This window comes from Pelobates fuscus, chromosome 5 (assembly GCF_036172605.1).
Source record: "Pelobates fuscus isolate aPelFus1 chromosome 5, aPelFus1.pri, whole genome shotgun sequence".
NCBI classification, from domain to species: Eukaryota; Metazoa; Chordata; class Amphibia; order Anura; family Pelobatidae; genus Pelobates; species Pelobates fuscus.
The window spans coordinates 286,608,487-286,623,970 of record NC_086321.1 but is presented as its reverse complement, the minus strand read 5'-3'; the positions used below and the strand labels follow the sequence as shown (position 1 = coordinate 286,623,970).

At 38.5% G+C, this 15,484-nt stretch overlaps 1 protein-coding gene across 1 annotated transcript in view; it reads left to right on the top strand.

Annotated features, from left to right (window-relative positions):
• Positions 1-15,484, top strand: part of TMEM59L (transmembrane protein 59 like) — a 78,492-nt gene that overhangs the window by 51,597 nt on the left and 11,411 nt on the right. The window contains exons 3-4 of the mRNA XM_063455405.1: positions 822-916; positions 13,404-13,553. Coding sequence (XP_063311475.1) covers positions 822-916; positions 13,404-13,553 — 245 coding nt within the window. The remainder of the gene's footprint in view (positions 1-821; positions 917-13,403; positions 13,554-15,484) is intronic.

Here is a 15,484-nt window from a genome sequence, read left to right as displayed (position 1 = left end):
GGGAGGGATAAGGGCTGTAATGTTTGTGTGCGAGGGACATAATGATTAGTGTTTGTGTGTGGGGGTAGGAGATGTAGTGTGTGATAGGGACAGTTGTTTGTGTTTGGGTGTGATAGGGAGAAAGAGTCTGTTGTGTGTGCTTAGGGAGATAATTAGGCGGCTGTGTGCATGTATTGAGTCAAGAATAGGGACTGCTGTGTGTCTTTCGGGGGTGTAAGGGCTGTTGTTTGTGTGTGTGTGTGTGTGTTGGGGGAATAAAGAGGCTGTAGTGTGTGTTGAGGAGTGATATGGGCTGTTGTATGTTGGGGGCGTAGATATTAAGAAGAGTATATGAGGGAGGTTAAAAAAAAAAAAAAAGTTACCTTAGTCCTGGTTGGGACAGAGAGGAGGGTATATTAATCCCAGGTGGTCCAGTGGCTATATCATTTGACCTGAACCTTTGGCAGGTGCAGACTGCTTGTATTGCTTCTTCCAGCAGAACGTTGCTATGGTACTCCATGTCAACTCTTCCAGGAGCAATACACTTGGAAATGCAAATAAAAAGCTTCTGCCCTCCTCCTCCACTCCAGCATGAGAGTGTGTTGGCTGGTAAAGGGAATTTTTGATTTCATCAGCGGCTATGATGCCCCTCTCATGCCTGCTGCTCAAGGCAAGTCTTGGACTAAGCTGAGTTGCATATAAAACATCTACTATTGGTGAAACAATTGTGAAAGGCTTGAAAGCTATAACCTGCTGTATGGAGGAGAAGATTAGTTCACAAAATGTAAAATAAGGAACATCTTCTTATTAATCATCCATATCCTGTATTTTGTTTTTAATAGCCTGTGTTGAAGCATACGTCAAGGCAGATGAGCAATATGGATGCATCACTGGCTGCAGAAAACAGCTCCCTGAAGTGGAAAACCAGAAAGAAAAAGTATGTACACTCACAAATACACCCTCCCTCTCTAATGCAATATTACACATTAGACAAATAAAGAATTGCATACGAATATGAATTGAAGCTTGACCGACAGTTTAAATTAATGGAGTGAAAATAATGTGTTGTTTGGAACACATGGCTGTATGGTAAAATCTCTGAATTAAGTGGTGCAATAAAGCACACGTCATGTTTGTATTTTTAATAAAGTTATCCATATATCATTTATTTAAAAATGGGAGGCACAGCTAGCACATCAATATAGAATAGAACAGACAGTTGGCTTCTAAATTACTTTTTAGTGATAAGTGCAAAGTAAATGTATAACTATTTGTTATATACAGTATGTGTGACAGATATTGTCAAAACTAGTCAAATATTCTGCTTATGGGTATAAATAAGGAGCATGCTGGTATTTGATATTACAGTTGCATAAAATTGCCAACAGAATGTAAAGAGAATGTCTGCATGTGGGCACAATGTCTCCATGGAGTAGTATACTTACACTTAACAATTTTATGAAAGTAGGCCCATAGTGAGGTGAAAAGCCGAGAGGAAAAGAGTGTGGATATCCCCACCACCACTACACTCTGCATTTACATTGTCTTGCGTGAGTAAAGAAGCTAGAATATGGGTAATTGAGCAAGATCTTCCATAGTTAATTGCTCATCTATCTGTTAAAACAATGTCATCCTTACTTTGTTTCATGTATATCTTTAGATCGAGTTGGGATCTGTCATAGTATTTTTCATAAACCGTTTATCTTTTGTGGGAGGAGCTTAGCATCAGTTATGTGCACACTCCATTTTATGCTGCTTTTGAATTTAATCGCAGAACCTACAGATTATCCTCGAAACACCTAGTCACCTTTAATATTTTATTATATAAAGCCTCTCTGCTCCCCTAAGGCCTACCATCCCAAACCTCTTGATGCAGTGATATACAACAACGGGGGGTTGGTTGCCTGGAGTACATGACTTCTCTAATGATAACTGTTCTGCTTGTCCTGAGATGGACCACAGATTGCAAAAATCAGACACTTAGCAACATCATTTTGCAACAGTCATGCAGCAGTTCCTACAGTTTGGTCAGAAGATACCACCAAAAAGGACATTCACAATTTATTTACAGATATTCAAAAGCTGTTTGTGTCTGATTTGGCATTAGTAAAGGTGGAGGTGCAATCAGTCACTACCTGCTTCTAGCCTTCAGGTGAAGACTTATTGGATCTTTGGCAAGTTCTGACTTCCCTAGGGGAAACTGTATGCATGCAATCCCTACACACCACAATCTTACTCTGTCGGTTGATGGAGTTTCTCATATCTCCAATTCCTGTTCGCACCAAGTTTGCCCATAGAGATGTCATTCTACGCTGTCAGTCTTGTGAAAGATAAACATCACTTAAGGGCTGCACATCTAGGGAAAGCAACATATGATTTTGAGTCGCTCCAACACCTTTTTCCAAAATGTACTCACCCATCTGATTAGATGCATTTTCATATTTTATCAATCACATAATCATGTCTCCCCTTGGCCAGGGGCATTTAAGCTACACAGAGCCTATTCTTAACAGCCAAGGGCATATGTTTTTTTTTGTTTGTTTTTTAAAGCACTGTAGCATTTCTGCCCATTTAGTAGCCTCTTTAGTTCATGTTAAATTATATTAATCAGGATCTTACCCTGCTTGTAGTTAGAGCTCATGTTTTATAATTCATTCATATATTCATCTTTTGTTTTTGTTTTTTTCCATTTTCTTTTACATATATGATATTTTTTTGCATTGTAATGTATCACCCACAAAAATATTAAATCAAAAACCTAAAAAACTCAGACATGACAATGACTACTATTGTTATGTTCATAAATAAAGTATCTGTCGCTAATGAAGGTTATTTGGAGATGTTTTCATGAATTTTATTACAGATTCAGACATTGTACAATGTGAATATTTTCTCAAAACATCCACCTATTGTTTATGTTTTTACATGCCAGTTATTACTGCTATACATTTTTGATGTTTTTTAATATGATTAAAAGTTATATGCAGTATAGCTGTTATTAAAGCATGTTCTGGAGGACAGTCTTTCCATGCGATTTTACTAGGTTATGCTCTGCACGATCTGAGTTAGTGGCAGAGCTGTCATTGACCATTAGACAAAAATAGCTAGTGTAAGTACACAGTCAATATTAGGACAACATTTTCTGTTGGCTATTCACAACAGGAAGCTGCAGACCTCAATCCATCAGCTTGAGAGACAAATCAGAATGCAGACTTTGACATCCACTAAACAATGGGCCAGTATCACACAGTTTATTGTAATAAGCCTTGATGTGTTGGTATGTTCAGCCTTTTGGAATGTACAGCTGATACTACAGCTATTACTGTGCAATATGGGTCCGTGCTGTAAGTTAAATATGACCAATTTCTCAAGTCTGCAAATGCAAGTTAACCAACTATTTATGTATTTAAAAGGTAAAAGATGCCTAACAGCTAACGTCATAAAAGCTTATTTTGAAAATACTGTGGGTTCTAGGTAATCAATTAATTTGTATCTGGTTAGTGGGGACGTGGTACATTTTCTGTTTATCCCAAAGAGGATGTAATTTTAGGATCTCAGATATTAGGAAAATATTTGACCTTTGATACACAAAGTTATTCCTTATCTTTAAAATTTATTATCAATACCAAATTGCCTTTATTTATATCCAGATCAATTCAAGTATGCATGATTTACATGAGAACTCCTTTTGGGTATTGCAGTATTTTGTTTTAAATAGGATGTGGGTGTGCTCTGTAGTTCATACACTGAAACAGTTAAGGGACATATTGAAGCAGACAGTACAGCAATGGACAGTTTCTTCCAGGGCACTCTTCTGGAGCCAGAACAACATTAGTCATAAGGTGACCTTGGGCGACCACCAAGGGCCCAGTTAATCATTAGTTAGCCTGGTCCATTCACCATCGCTATGTGAAAAAAGAATCATAGGTTACCTGTTAAATCCGTGGGATATAAATCATTCCTGTTCCGTTTTATGAACCAAATGCCTTTAAAAAATAAATCTAATAAAATGGACACTATGCTAGTGAGAGCTGTTAGACTTAGACAAGGTATTAAGCCAATCTCAGCCATTTAGAATGGGAATAGAAATGTTGTAACCTCGCCAGATAATATTAACAAGGTACTTACCAATGTTTTCCCTACCCTATGCAGCCATACCCCTTACCAAGGTGACACGAAAAGATAAAATATCAAACAATTACATAGTTCCTACAACCACAACAGTGAGAGTTTACAATCTCTCATAACTCAAGAAGAGATACAACAAGCCATAACGAAAGTGAAAGTGAATAAAACCCCTGGGACGGTCAGATTCAATGGGAACATCTACAAAACATTTACGGAGAATCTAGTACCACAGCTGAAGACCCTCTTTAATAGCTTAATGAGCACGGGGCTCCCAATCCCCTAAACAATTTCCTTAATTAATTCTGATCTAAAAGTTTTTGCTAAAATTTTGGCGGAAAGGCACACGAACCACATGGGATTCATTTTGGGGAGACAATTATACAAGAATATACAAAGAAATATAGACCTATTGTGGCATCTGGTGAAGTCTAGGACGCCTACTCTGGTGCTCTTTATGGATGCGGAGAAGGTGTTCAACAGAATAGAGTGGCTCTATCTGTTTGAGCGCCTTCATCATCTGAACTCTTCCACTAAATATATAGATGCTGTTAGAGCACTGTACACCAACCTACTAGCCTATACCTTAATTACAGGATCTAAACCCCACCATTCAAGATAGAAAATTATACCAGGCAGGGATGCCGCCTGGTACCCCTGCTATTCACTCTGACATTAGGACCACTACTTCACATAACATGTAATTATCTGGAGTAAACATAGTAGGTCTTGCCTTCACAGTAGCATCATACGCAGTCAACCTGTTGCTGACTCTGATGGATCCAGCCCCCTCCTTGCTTCAACTGAACTTAGTCTGTGATAAATTCGGAGATCTGTTCGAGTACAAGATAAACTTAAATAAATAACAGGTAATGCCAACACACGTCTGGGTTGCGAACACAGCACTCATTGAGTGGTCATACACTTTGCTACCGTCTCCTTTAAATATTTAGGGATAAACATCACCTCAGACCCTTCCAAGTTATACGAGAAGAATTATACCCCACTTATTAAATCCTTAATTAGGGACTTGGATAATTGGAGAAATAAACCAATTTCATGGATAGGGCACATAGATAGTAAAAATTAATATCCACCCCTGAATTTTGCTTCAATCTCTTCAGGTACCAGTTAGCAAAAGAGATTTAGCCAATCTCCAATCAATTTACTATTGATAAATTTGTTTGGCAGAATAAATTACACAGCATCGCTCAGTGTTTTATACTGATCCAATAAGATGGAGGCTTAGGTCTTCGTAAACTATTCCTATAGTACCCTTTGGCACAATTAGTTCAGATTGTGACATGGCACTCATCACCAGAGCAGAGAAGATGGACTGATTTGGAAGCCCTATTTAAGGGGGCTGATCTCCCACAGTTTATTTAACTTGGTCCACAAAATAGTAGGGCATTTTTACGCACAAACTGCCTTTCAATTCTGAACTCTATCTGTATCTGGGATACATTTTCAGTCAAATACTTACCTGCGACTCCCTTCTTCCATGACCCCATTCCTGAGAAGAGTAGCATTCCTAGCCGGTATGAAGCCCATAGGCTTTAAAGGCATAGAATAAGCAGGCATTCAGAGAATAGGTATCTTGTATATAGACAATAACTTGGTCATATTCATCACATTCTTAGAATTTCAGAACCGAACCAGACATAATCCAGGGGGCTTCTTCAAATACCTCCAAATGTGGGATATTGCATCACGAGGATAAATGAAAAGGGCAGTTAAAATCCCCCTGAAAAACTATGCTTAACTGAAACACCTCAAAAAGGTCTAAAGCTAAAATATATAGACCTATGGGAAGGGTACCTGGGAGAGACACTGGAGGGCAGGCAGTGAGAAGACCTATGGGAAGAGCCCTGGCCCAATATTGGTTAGGAGACAAAACACCCGCAATTGAATGTGTGAGTCAAAAATTAGAGACAACTATCTTATGGACAAAACAACCCAAGGGAAAAATAAAACACCCCTTTTACAGAAAGTATGGGCAATGGAAGAATCCCCTTTCCTTACATACCTCACCCCTACTTTTCCTTGTTGCTTATTCATTTTTACATTATTTTTTAGGTGATCTTTCTGTTCTCTGGATAAAAACGCAGGTCGGCTATACATTTTGTCTTTTGTATATTTTATGTCTTGATGCAGATGTATTGCTACTTGCACCTAAATAAATATTACTTTTTTAAAATAGTAATATTTTACATGTAGGAAATGCAATTATTATCATCATCTGAATTTCAGAAGACCCAAAATGTTTTCATCAGAATTTTGTTATTTACTGTATTTAGACAGTTTGTATACATTCTGTACATCAGCTGGAAAAACATTCACATTAAATAGACCTAAAAACGAGAGAGGATTGATTATATTTGTTCACACAATGCTAACTGCTGCAGTATGAATTAATTCTTTAAAGCATCTTTTCTTCTCATGCAGAACTAATTATGAACAAAAATTCCCTTATTATTATCGGCTTGTATAAAATGCTAATTAATTCCTAGACAAAATAAGCAGTTTTCCTGTTAGCCAGAAAACTGTCGCATTCTGATTTCTTCTGTAAACTGTATACATGTTCTGAGAATAATTTCCATATTCTAATATGGCATTTATTATTTCAGGAATTTAACAACACTGAACATGTCTGCAAAACACCAAATTGTGGTGAATAAAACCAAACTGCAAAATATAAGCAACATTAGCTAATTTTGTAAAGTTATTCAACTTAGTTACAGTTAAAGTTGAATTTTGAACTAAAGGAACACTTCACTGTCCAAATACAAAAAAAAACAACATATTGCTATTTAGAACATAAGAAAACATGCATGCATTTAATTATGTATGTTTTATGGGGGTATATCTAAAACAGTTCAGCTGTTTTGCAAGCACTCCCCTTTTCCCCCAGCCCACACTTTCTGTGGTTGTCCAATCACAGACTTTCCAATGCAGCTAATCGAAAGGATTTTGCTAGGCAGGTGCTCTGGGTTTTTGCCTGCTTCTTGAGTTTAACTTCACTTAGATAAACAACTAGTAAGTAACAGGACTTTTTGTCTGATTGACAACCATGCAGAGTGTTCAAAGGTAATGTATAAAAGTGCCAATTTGTATTGAAATCTGCACTTTTTGTAAAATTAAAAAAGATTGCACCCTTTTCACACATAATGCATTTCACGCAAGATAATGTGATTTAGGTGTTTGGAGTGTTTAATTAACTTGCAGAGTATTAATTAAACACTATAACCACTAGTGTGCTAGGATATGCATAGCTGTGAAAACACAATACCAAGATAGATTGAGTGGAGAGACAGATAATCCTGGAGTGAGTCTTGTCAAGAGAGTTGCCTTGCCTCTGTCAGTTGTCTTCTTGTCATAAATGTACCCACTGAAGCTCCTCTTTCCATTGAGGTACCTGAGCGATATACAGATTTTATGGAATGTATTTGACTAGAAAGAGACTGACTAATTGCCACCATATCACCTACATGATTGTGCCATAGAGATTCTCCTGGGCACTAAAGGGTTCTAGGGTCTTTACCAAATTGGTCCTCAGGGGTGCTTACAAATTGGCATGGTTTAAACCCAGTGGTGAAGGGAAGACAACCTTTTCAACCACAAGTGGGCATAATGGATATATGGTAATGCTCTTTTGTTTATGCAATGCCTCAGCCGTCGTCCAAGAACTTATCAATGATATACTCAGCGACCACATGCATAGTTTTGTGCTAGTGTACTTGGATGACATTTTGGTGCATTCTTTTAACTTGCAGACCAATCATATGCATATAACTTTGGTATTACAAACATTTTTAGACAATTATTATTTTGTAAGCTGGAGAAATGTCTATTCTGCCAGACCCAAGTACAAATGGGCTATGTGATTTTAGGTTCTGTTATCCAAATAATTTTGAAAAATGGCTATTCTGCAATGGCCCTTGCATTTAGGTCACAAGTTGATTTGATTCTCAAGTAACTATAGAAGGTCATAAAGGGCCTGTCCCCTCTGCTTGCTCCAGTTGATGACGAATGGAGCTAATACGCATAAATGGACCCCTCAAACTATAAAAGCATTTGAAGAGCTTAAAAATGCCTTTGGCATTTTAGTCTGACACTTTTTTCATGAGTTATGCCCTCCCCTTACTTGAATCTCTACCTGAGTGAAAAGGGTATATTCTGAAATATTTGATCATGGAGAATCTACATCAAGATACATTTTACAACTCCTGAGCAAATAGGTAAACAGTTGGGTTTTCAAAGATCTCTATAACATTTAGGCACATATATAAAATCAAAGACTTTCAACATTCATGGCATGAGATATTTGAAAACCCATCTGTTTACCTACTTGCTCAGGAGTTGTAAAATGTATCATGATGTAGAATCTCCGTGACCAAATTACATTTGGACCCATGCCATTAATGTTGGAAGTCTTTGATTTTATATATGATTTTACCAATAGCAAATCAGTAACCAACATCATGCTAAAGATTTGCATTAACAATGAAGCAGCTGTCAATGAGTGGTTTACTGGCTTTGCATCTTTTCCCAAGTTGTGTTTTAAAGCTGTTGTATACATCAAACACAGACTCCATGTTTAAAATGGAATTATGCAAAAATGTGATTCTCTGTTAAACAGATTTGCATATGCCCACCCAGAATCCTTTGCAGTAGTAACATCACTGCACATTTGTGATTTCTGTGGGAAAAGCAAGTCTTATGGCTTGACTGGTGTGCAGATTTTTGTTTAACATTGTATTAAAGGATCACTATAGGGTCAGAAACACAAACATGTATTCCTGACCATATAGTGTTAACACCACCATCTAGCCCTCCTGGGCCCCTCATGCCTCCATAAATATAGTAAAAATCTTACTGTATTCAAGCCTGAAGCTGTAAATCTGCATGCTGTTAGACTCAGAAAAACAAGCAGTCTGCTGACATGTGGTAGCCTGATCCAATCAAGTGCTTCCCCATAAGATTGGCTGAGACTGACAAAGAGGCAGATCAGGGGCAGAGCCAGCATGATTTAAACACATCCCTGGCCAATCAGCATCTCCTCATAGAAATGAATTTAATCAATAAATCTCTATGAGGAAAGTTCAGTGTTTGCATGCAGAGGAAGGAGATACTGAATCACAGGATGCTGTGCACAATGCTGCCCTGTGATCTGCTGACAGCAGATCTGAGTGGATGGAGGCATATTATGCCTACATCAACTCCAAAGTCCCTCTGGTTCACTCTGAGTGACTGCAACTGGAGAAAATACAGTGTTTACATGAGAAAGGCTGCAGGGAGCTATAGTTCTCACCTGAACAACCTCATTAAGTTGAAGTTGTTCAGGTGACTATAGTGTCCCTTTAAGTATATACACTGCTCAAAAAAATAAAGGGAACACTTAAACAACACAATGTAACTCCAAGTCAATCACACTTCTGTGAAATCAAACTGTCCACTTAGGAAGCAACACTGAGTGACAATCAATTTCACATGCTGTTGAGCAAATGGGATAGACAACAGGTGGAAATTATAGGCAATTAGCAAGACACCCCCAATAAAGGAGTGGTTCTGCAGGTGGTGACCACAGACCACTTCTCAGTTCCTGTGCTTCCTGGCTGATGTTTTGGTCACTTTTGAATGCTGGCGGTGCTTTTACTCTTGTGGTAGCATGAGACGGAGTCTACAACCCACACAAGTGACTCAGGTAGTGCAGCTCATCCAGGATGGCACATCAATGCGAGCTGTGGCAGGAAGGTTTGCTGTGTCTGTCAGCGTAGTATCCAGAGCATGGAGGCGCTACCAGGAGACAGGCCAGTACATCAGGAGATGTGGAGGAGGCCGTAGGAGGGCAACAACCCAGCAGCAGGACCGCTACCTCCGCTTTTGTGCAGAGGAACATGAGGAGCACTGCCAGAGCCCTGCAAAATGACCTCCAGCAGGCCACAAATGTGCATGTGTCTGCTCAAACGGTCAGAAACAGACTCCATGAGGATGGTATCAGGGCACGACGTCCACAAGGTGCAGGACGTTTGGCATTTGCCAAAGAACACCAAGATTGGCAAATTAGCCACTGGTGCCTTGTGCTCTTCACAGATGAAAGCAGGTTCAAACTGAGCACATGTGACAGAGTCTGGAGACGCCGTGGAAAACGTTCTGCTGCCTGCAACATCCTCCAGCATGACCGGTTTGGCAGTGGGTCAGTAATGGTGTGAGGTGGAATTTCTTTGGGGGGGCCGCACAGCCCTCCATGTGCTCGCCAGAGGTAGCCTGACTGCCATTAGGTACCGAGATCCTCAGACCCCTTGTGAGACCATATGCTGGTGCGGTTGGCCCTGGACAATGCTAGACCTCATGTGGCTGGAGTGTGTCAGCAGTTCCTGCAAGACGAAGGTCGAAGGTTCCCCAGACCTGAATCCAATTGAGCACATCTGGGACATCATGTCTCGCTCCATCCACCAACGTCACGTTGCACCACAGACTGTCCAGGAGTTGGCAGATGCTTTAGTCCAGGTCTGGGAGGAGATCCCTCAGGATACTACCCACCACCTCATCAGGAGCATGCACAGGCATTGTAGGGAGGTCATACAGGCACGTGGAAGCCACACACACTACTGAACCTCATTTTGACTTGTTTTAGGGACATTACATCAAAGTTGGATCAGCCTGTAGTGTGTTTTTCCACTTTAATTTTGAGTGTGACTCCAAATCCAGACCTCCATGGGTTGAAACATTTGATTTCCATTTTTTTATTTTTGTGTGATTTTGTTGTCAGCACATTCAACTATGTAAAGAACAAAGTATTTCAGAAGAATATTTAATTCATTCAGAGCTAGGATGTGTTATTTTTGTGTTCCCTTTATTATTTTGAGCAGTGTATATAATCAAAGACTTCCAACATTCATGGCATGGGTCTAAATGCTAAATGTTATATATATATGGTTGTAATAAAAATTATATATACAGTTGTAATTAAAATGATTCAACCCCCATTAAAAAACAGCTGTATTGTCAAAATGTACAGACTTTCAGCTGTTTGCAATGAACAAATCAAGCAAAAGAAATTGAAATAGCTCAACACAGTTAATGCTTCAAGTGGTTTCCCCAAATTCAGCTGAAAATGCAACTTATAATGACTTCTCCAGTCTTTAAAATTATTCAAACGCAGAAGGTTTCCATGCAAGAGCTCCAAGATGTACACCACTACTGACCCAAAAGTCGGCTCCAGTATGATCAAAATTATATATATATATATATATATATATATATATATATATATATATATATATATATATAAAGCCCCAAAAGTTTTGGAATTTTGTTCTGTGGAGTGATGAAGTAAAAGTGGAACTTTTCATCCCAATGAATCAGCGGTTTGTCTGTAGGAAGAAGAATAAAGGATATCCTGAAAATAACACTCTGCCTACAGGTAAGCATGGTGATTCAGTAATGCTATGGTGCTGGCTTGCATCCTATGGCACTGGAAACCTGCAGCGTGTGGAAGGCAAGATGGATTCATTGAAGTATCCGGAAATTCTAGGAAATAATGTCATGTCATATGTGAGGACTCTGAAGCTTAGGCATCATTGGACCTTCCAACAAGACAATGATCCCAATCATACCATTATGATACCATACAGACACACATACAAACTTCTAACAAATTTGCTCATGATTCTCCACTCATGTTAATGGACTTCTTGTAAAGGGAGTCCTTAAGTTGAGAAACATGCTGTGTATCTGCTCCTTTTCTCTGTACAGGAAAGGAAAGACAGTGAACATGATGAGGCCCCAGAGATATGCTTTCTCGCAGAGAATGAGCAGACTCTATGTATTTCCCTAGGGATTGTGGCTGCCTAGCACTAAGGGCGCTGGGCAGCTCTCTGTGGGATGTATCGAGGAATGGCAGCTGTGTCTCTCATAGGTTACAGATCAAGTGATATATAATGTAAGTGACTCGCAGTACAAGTCTTAAAAAGGCAAAAATATTGTTTTACAATGCAGAATATTTGTCACAAACAGTTCACCGCTATTACGTAGGTAATGTGGTGTACAGAGGTTTAAAATATGTAACACCTTCGGTACCATAGGTTTGCTGCCCTGACATTGAAATGTTCTTTGCGTATCCTTGGATGATAGCGGAAGGGATGTTAGTGCTTATTATGTGACCAATGTTTTGGGAAAAACTTGCTCACTTCAAGTTTAGATAAAGGGGACATCCATCCCCTGGTTCTATATACCCATGTAGAAGGTATATATTTTGTCAGGAGACTGAAAACCTGTCGCCTATCATCATTATAATTTTCATTGCTTTGTCCTGTAGCCCTGGGGACAAGATGTAAAAGCCATCAACTGAAGATCAGATTTATGGGACGGTAAAACAGGTATTAACAGGAGGCAACCGTAACATGGGATGGACATTTTCTTTTCTGAAGCTTCGGTGCCACTACTGAAGAAACTATGATCAAAAAGTGCTTCACATTTTGACTGTCCAACTCACCCCTTTATAATAAGTAAATATTATAATTGAACTGCCCACAAAATGAGTGGGGCTCACCTAAATAGTTAGCAAAACATTATATTGTTTGTAGACATGTATCAACATACTCTAGTACCATCACACATTCAAGTAGCCTTTCACCTAGTGTGTCTCATACATACAGACACACAGTCACAAAATATATGCCTTCTGTATGAGTGCGTAGAACGTTTTTCACATAATAAGTACTAACATCCCTTTGGCTATCACCCAAGGACACGCAAGAAGCATTTTAATGTCAGGGCAGCAAACAGCACCTTTGGTACTGAAGGCGTTACCTATTTTAACATTATAGTGTAAGAAATACATGAGAAGCAATTAAGCCTAACTTTTACTAGCCTTTCCTTGAGGCTCTTCCCTTTGCTACATCCCATGACTGAGTTTGTATCTTGTACTATCTAACACATCTTATTTATTGAAATACAGTATTTAACATTTGTGCTAATTTAATATGTGTCAGCTATTCTTAATATTTTGACATAGGTACGGTTTATTGATGTACCTCAACACATGTACAGACTTGTCTATTTCATAGGCTCAATAAGAGTCACTAAGTAAAGAGTCACTAACGAGTGAACAATCAATGTGTTATGCCATTGGATGTGTTATATTTTAGTTTTATTTGAATATAAGTGTAGTAGGGTAGAATAAAAAGGCCATTAAACATGCAAATGTTGACTATGTGGTTTGGTTTGTTTTCTTATATATGTATGTGTGTTTCTTAATTGCTTAGTAAACACTGTGATTTTTCTGTACTATACAGATGCTGGATCTCCGACTCCCCTCCTCTTTCTCTATGTTTGATTTGATCTCAGGATTCTGCAATGACATTGTCAGTTCAGCTCAAAGTTTCATTTCCTCAACTTGGACTTTCTATCTGCAAGCTGATGATGGTAAAGTTGTGGTATTTCAAGTGAGTATCATAGGTAGAGTAAGAAAGGCTGAGTTAATTATGCTCTTTTGGCCATCATATATTATATAATATATATATATTAAAGGGACACTATAGTCACCAAAACAACATTAGCTTAATGAAGCAGTTTTGGTGTATTGATCATGCCCCTACATTCCAGATGCTCAATTCTCTGCTATTTAGGAGTTAACTCACTTTGTTTATACAGCCCTAGTTACACCTCCCGTGCATGTGATGTACACAGTCTCCTTACACACTTCTGTAAAGAGAAATCTAACTATTAAACTTCCTTTTTTGCACCGTGTGTTTAATTTAGAATTTCTTATCTCCTACTCTGTTAGTAGCCTGCTAGAGGCCGCAGTAGCCGTGTGTGTGAGATTAAAGTTTATTTAACAGTGCAGGTGATAAAACTTCTAAAGTAATAATACTGTGCTGTCACATCTGATTGAATAAGGAGCCATTTATTCATGAAGGCTGTGTCAATCACAGCCAGGGAAGGAGTGGCAAGGGATGCAAACACAGAAATATGTGATTTAACTCCTAAATGAGAGAGTTTTACTTATCTCAAGCTATCACTCATGGCCACCACCAATTTCGTCCAGCAGGTCATCTTCAGCTATTGTTACTTGTTAATTGCCAGGAGCCACGTTGGTGCTGTATTCCCTCCATAGACAGAGCTTAGTGTATCCTTGATTAATGTTTTAGACTGCTACACTCCACACTCATGTAATTCACCCTATCTAAGTCATTCTGTAGCTGTAAGTGGGCTGTGGGTATGTGTCTGATGTTTGTTCTAAAATAAGAACTTTAATTCGCAACCTCATGGATAACAAGGTTAGCTTCAGTTAGGTATTACAATTTAGACATTGTGTAATCTATACATTTTGCTGGCAAAGTGTGCAGTTAATGTATAGTCTAAGAGATCTACTTACTATAAAGAGAAAATGTCACCGTTTTGTTATTAATCCAGTATCTCAGTAAATGTTAGATATGGGATCCATTGTATATAAAAAAAAATGTTTGCATTGGATTTGAACGTGGTAATGTTTGGAAGTGGTTTTAATGAATAGGTGAGTATTTAGAAAAGAAAAATTACATCTTTTACATTTATATTGCAGACCCGTTCTTTTCATCCTCATTAAATGCAAAACTTCTTGCTGCTTCACCCACCTTATTAATGTAGAAGTATAAGTTTTTATACCCTCCAGCATCTCTAAAGGTAGCATGCATAGGGAATGTAATGTTATATTCTTGACACTTGCTGCCTGTTATTGGGCAGCCCACTGAGAGGAAGTAGGAAGGAGTCTGTGCTAGCCAATACACAGCTTTCCTGCTTACCCATCACTAGAGATCAGACAAGCTACAAATTAAGCCTATTTTTTTTTTTTTACCTATATTTATGACAGGGGAAAGCTGCATGTGGAAAGGGAGGTTTATTCTTCCAAACGTTATATGTGTGTGTGTGTGATCTAACTTTGTAAATGGGTGATTTTTTTCTGTGTATCTGACTATTGCTGTGATTATGTGTCTATGTATGTACGTGACTGTGTGTCGGTGTGTGCCCATATGTGCATGCACCGAAGTGTGTTATTGCACATATGTGACAGTCCTAGTGTGTGTGTGTGTGTGTGTATGTGTGTCACTGTGTGCATGTCTATATATGTGTGTCTTTATATGTGACTGTGTGTCTGTATGTATGAGGTTGAATTTATGATGGTAAAAAGTATGTTGATACCAATACAAACGACTGGACCTGTGCTGCTTAATTCTTTGTTATCCATGTCTATCCCTCCCTCTTTTGTCTTTACTTCTGCTTCTTAGCAATTATTATTTTAGATCTACTTCAGATAATTTCTAGCCTTTTCCCAGTTCTTTTAGATATAACAATGTTCTTATAATTTAGAGAACATCATAGTTGTTAAAGATATAAT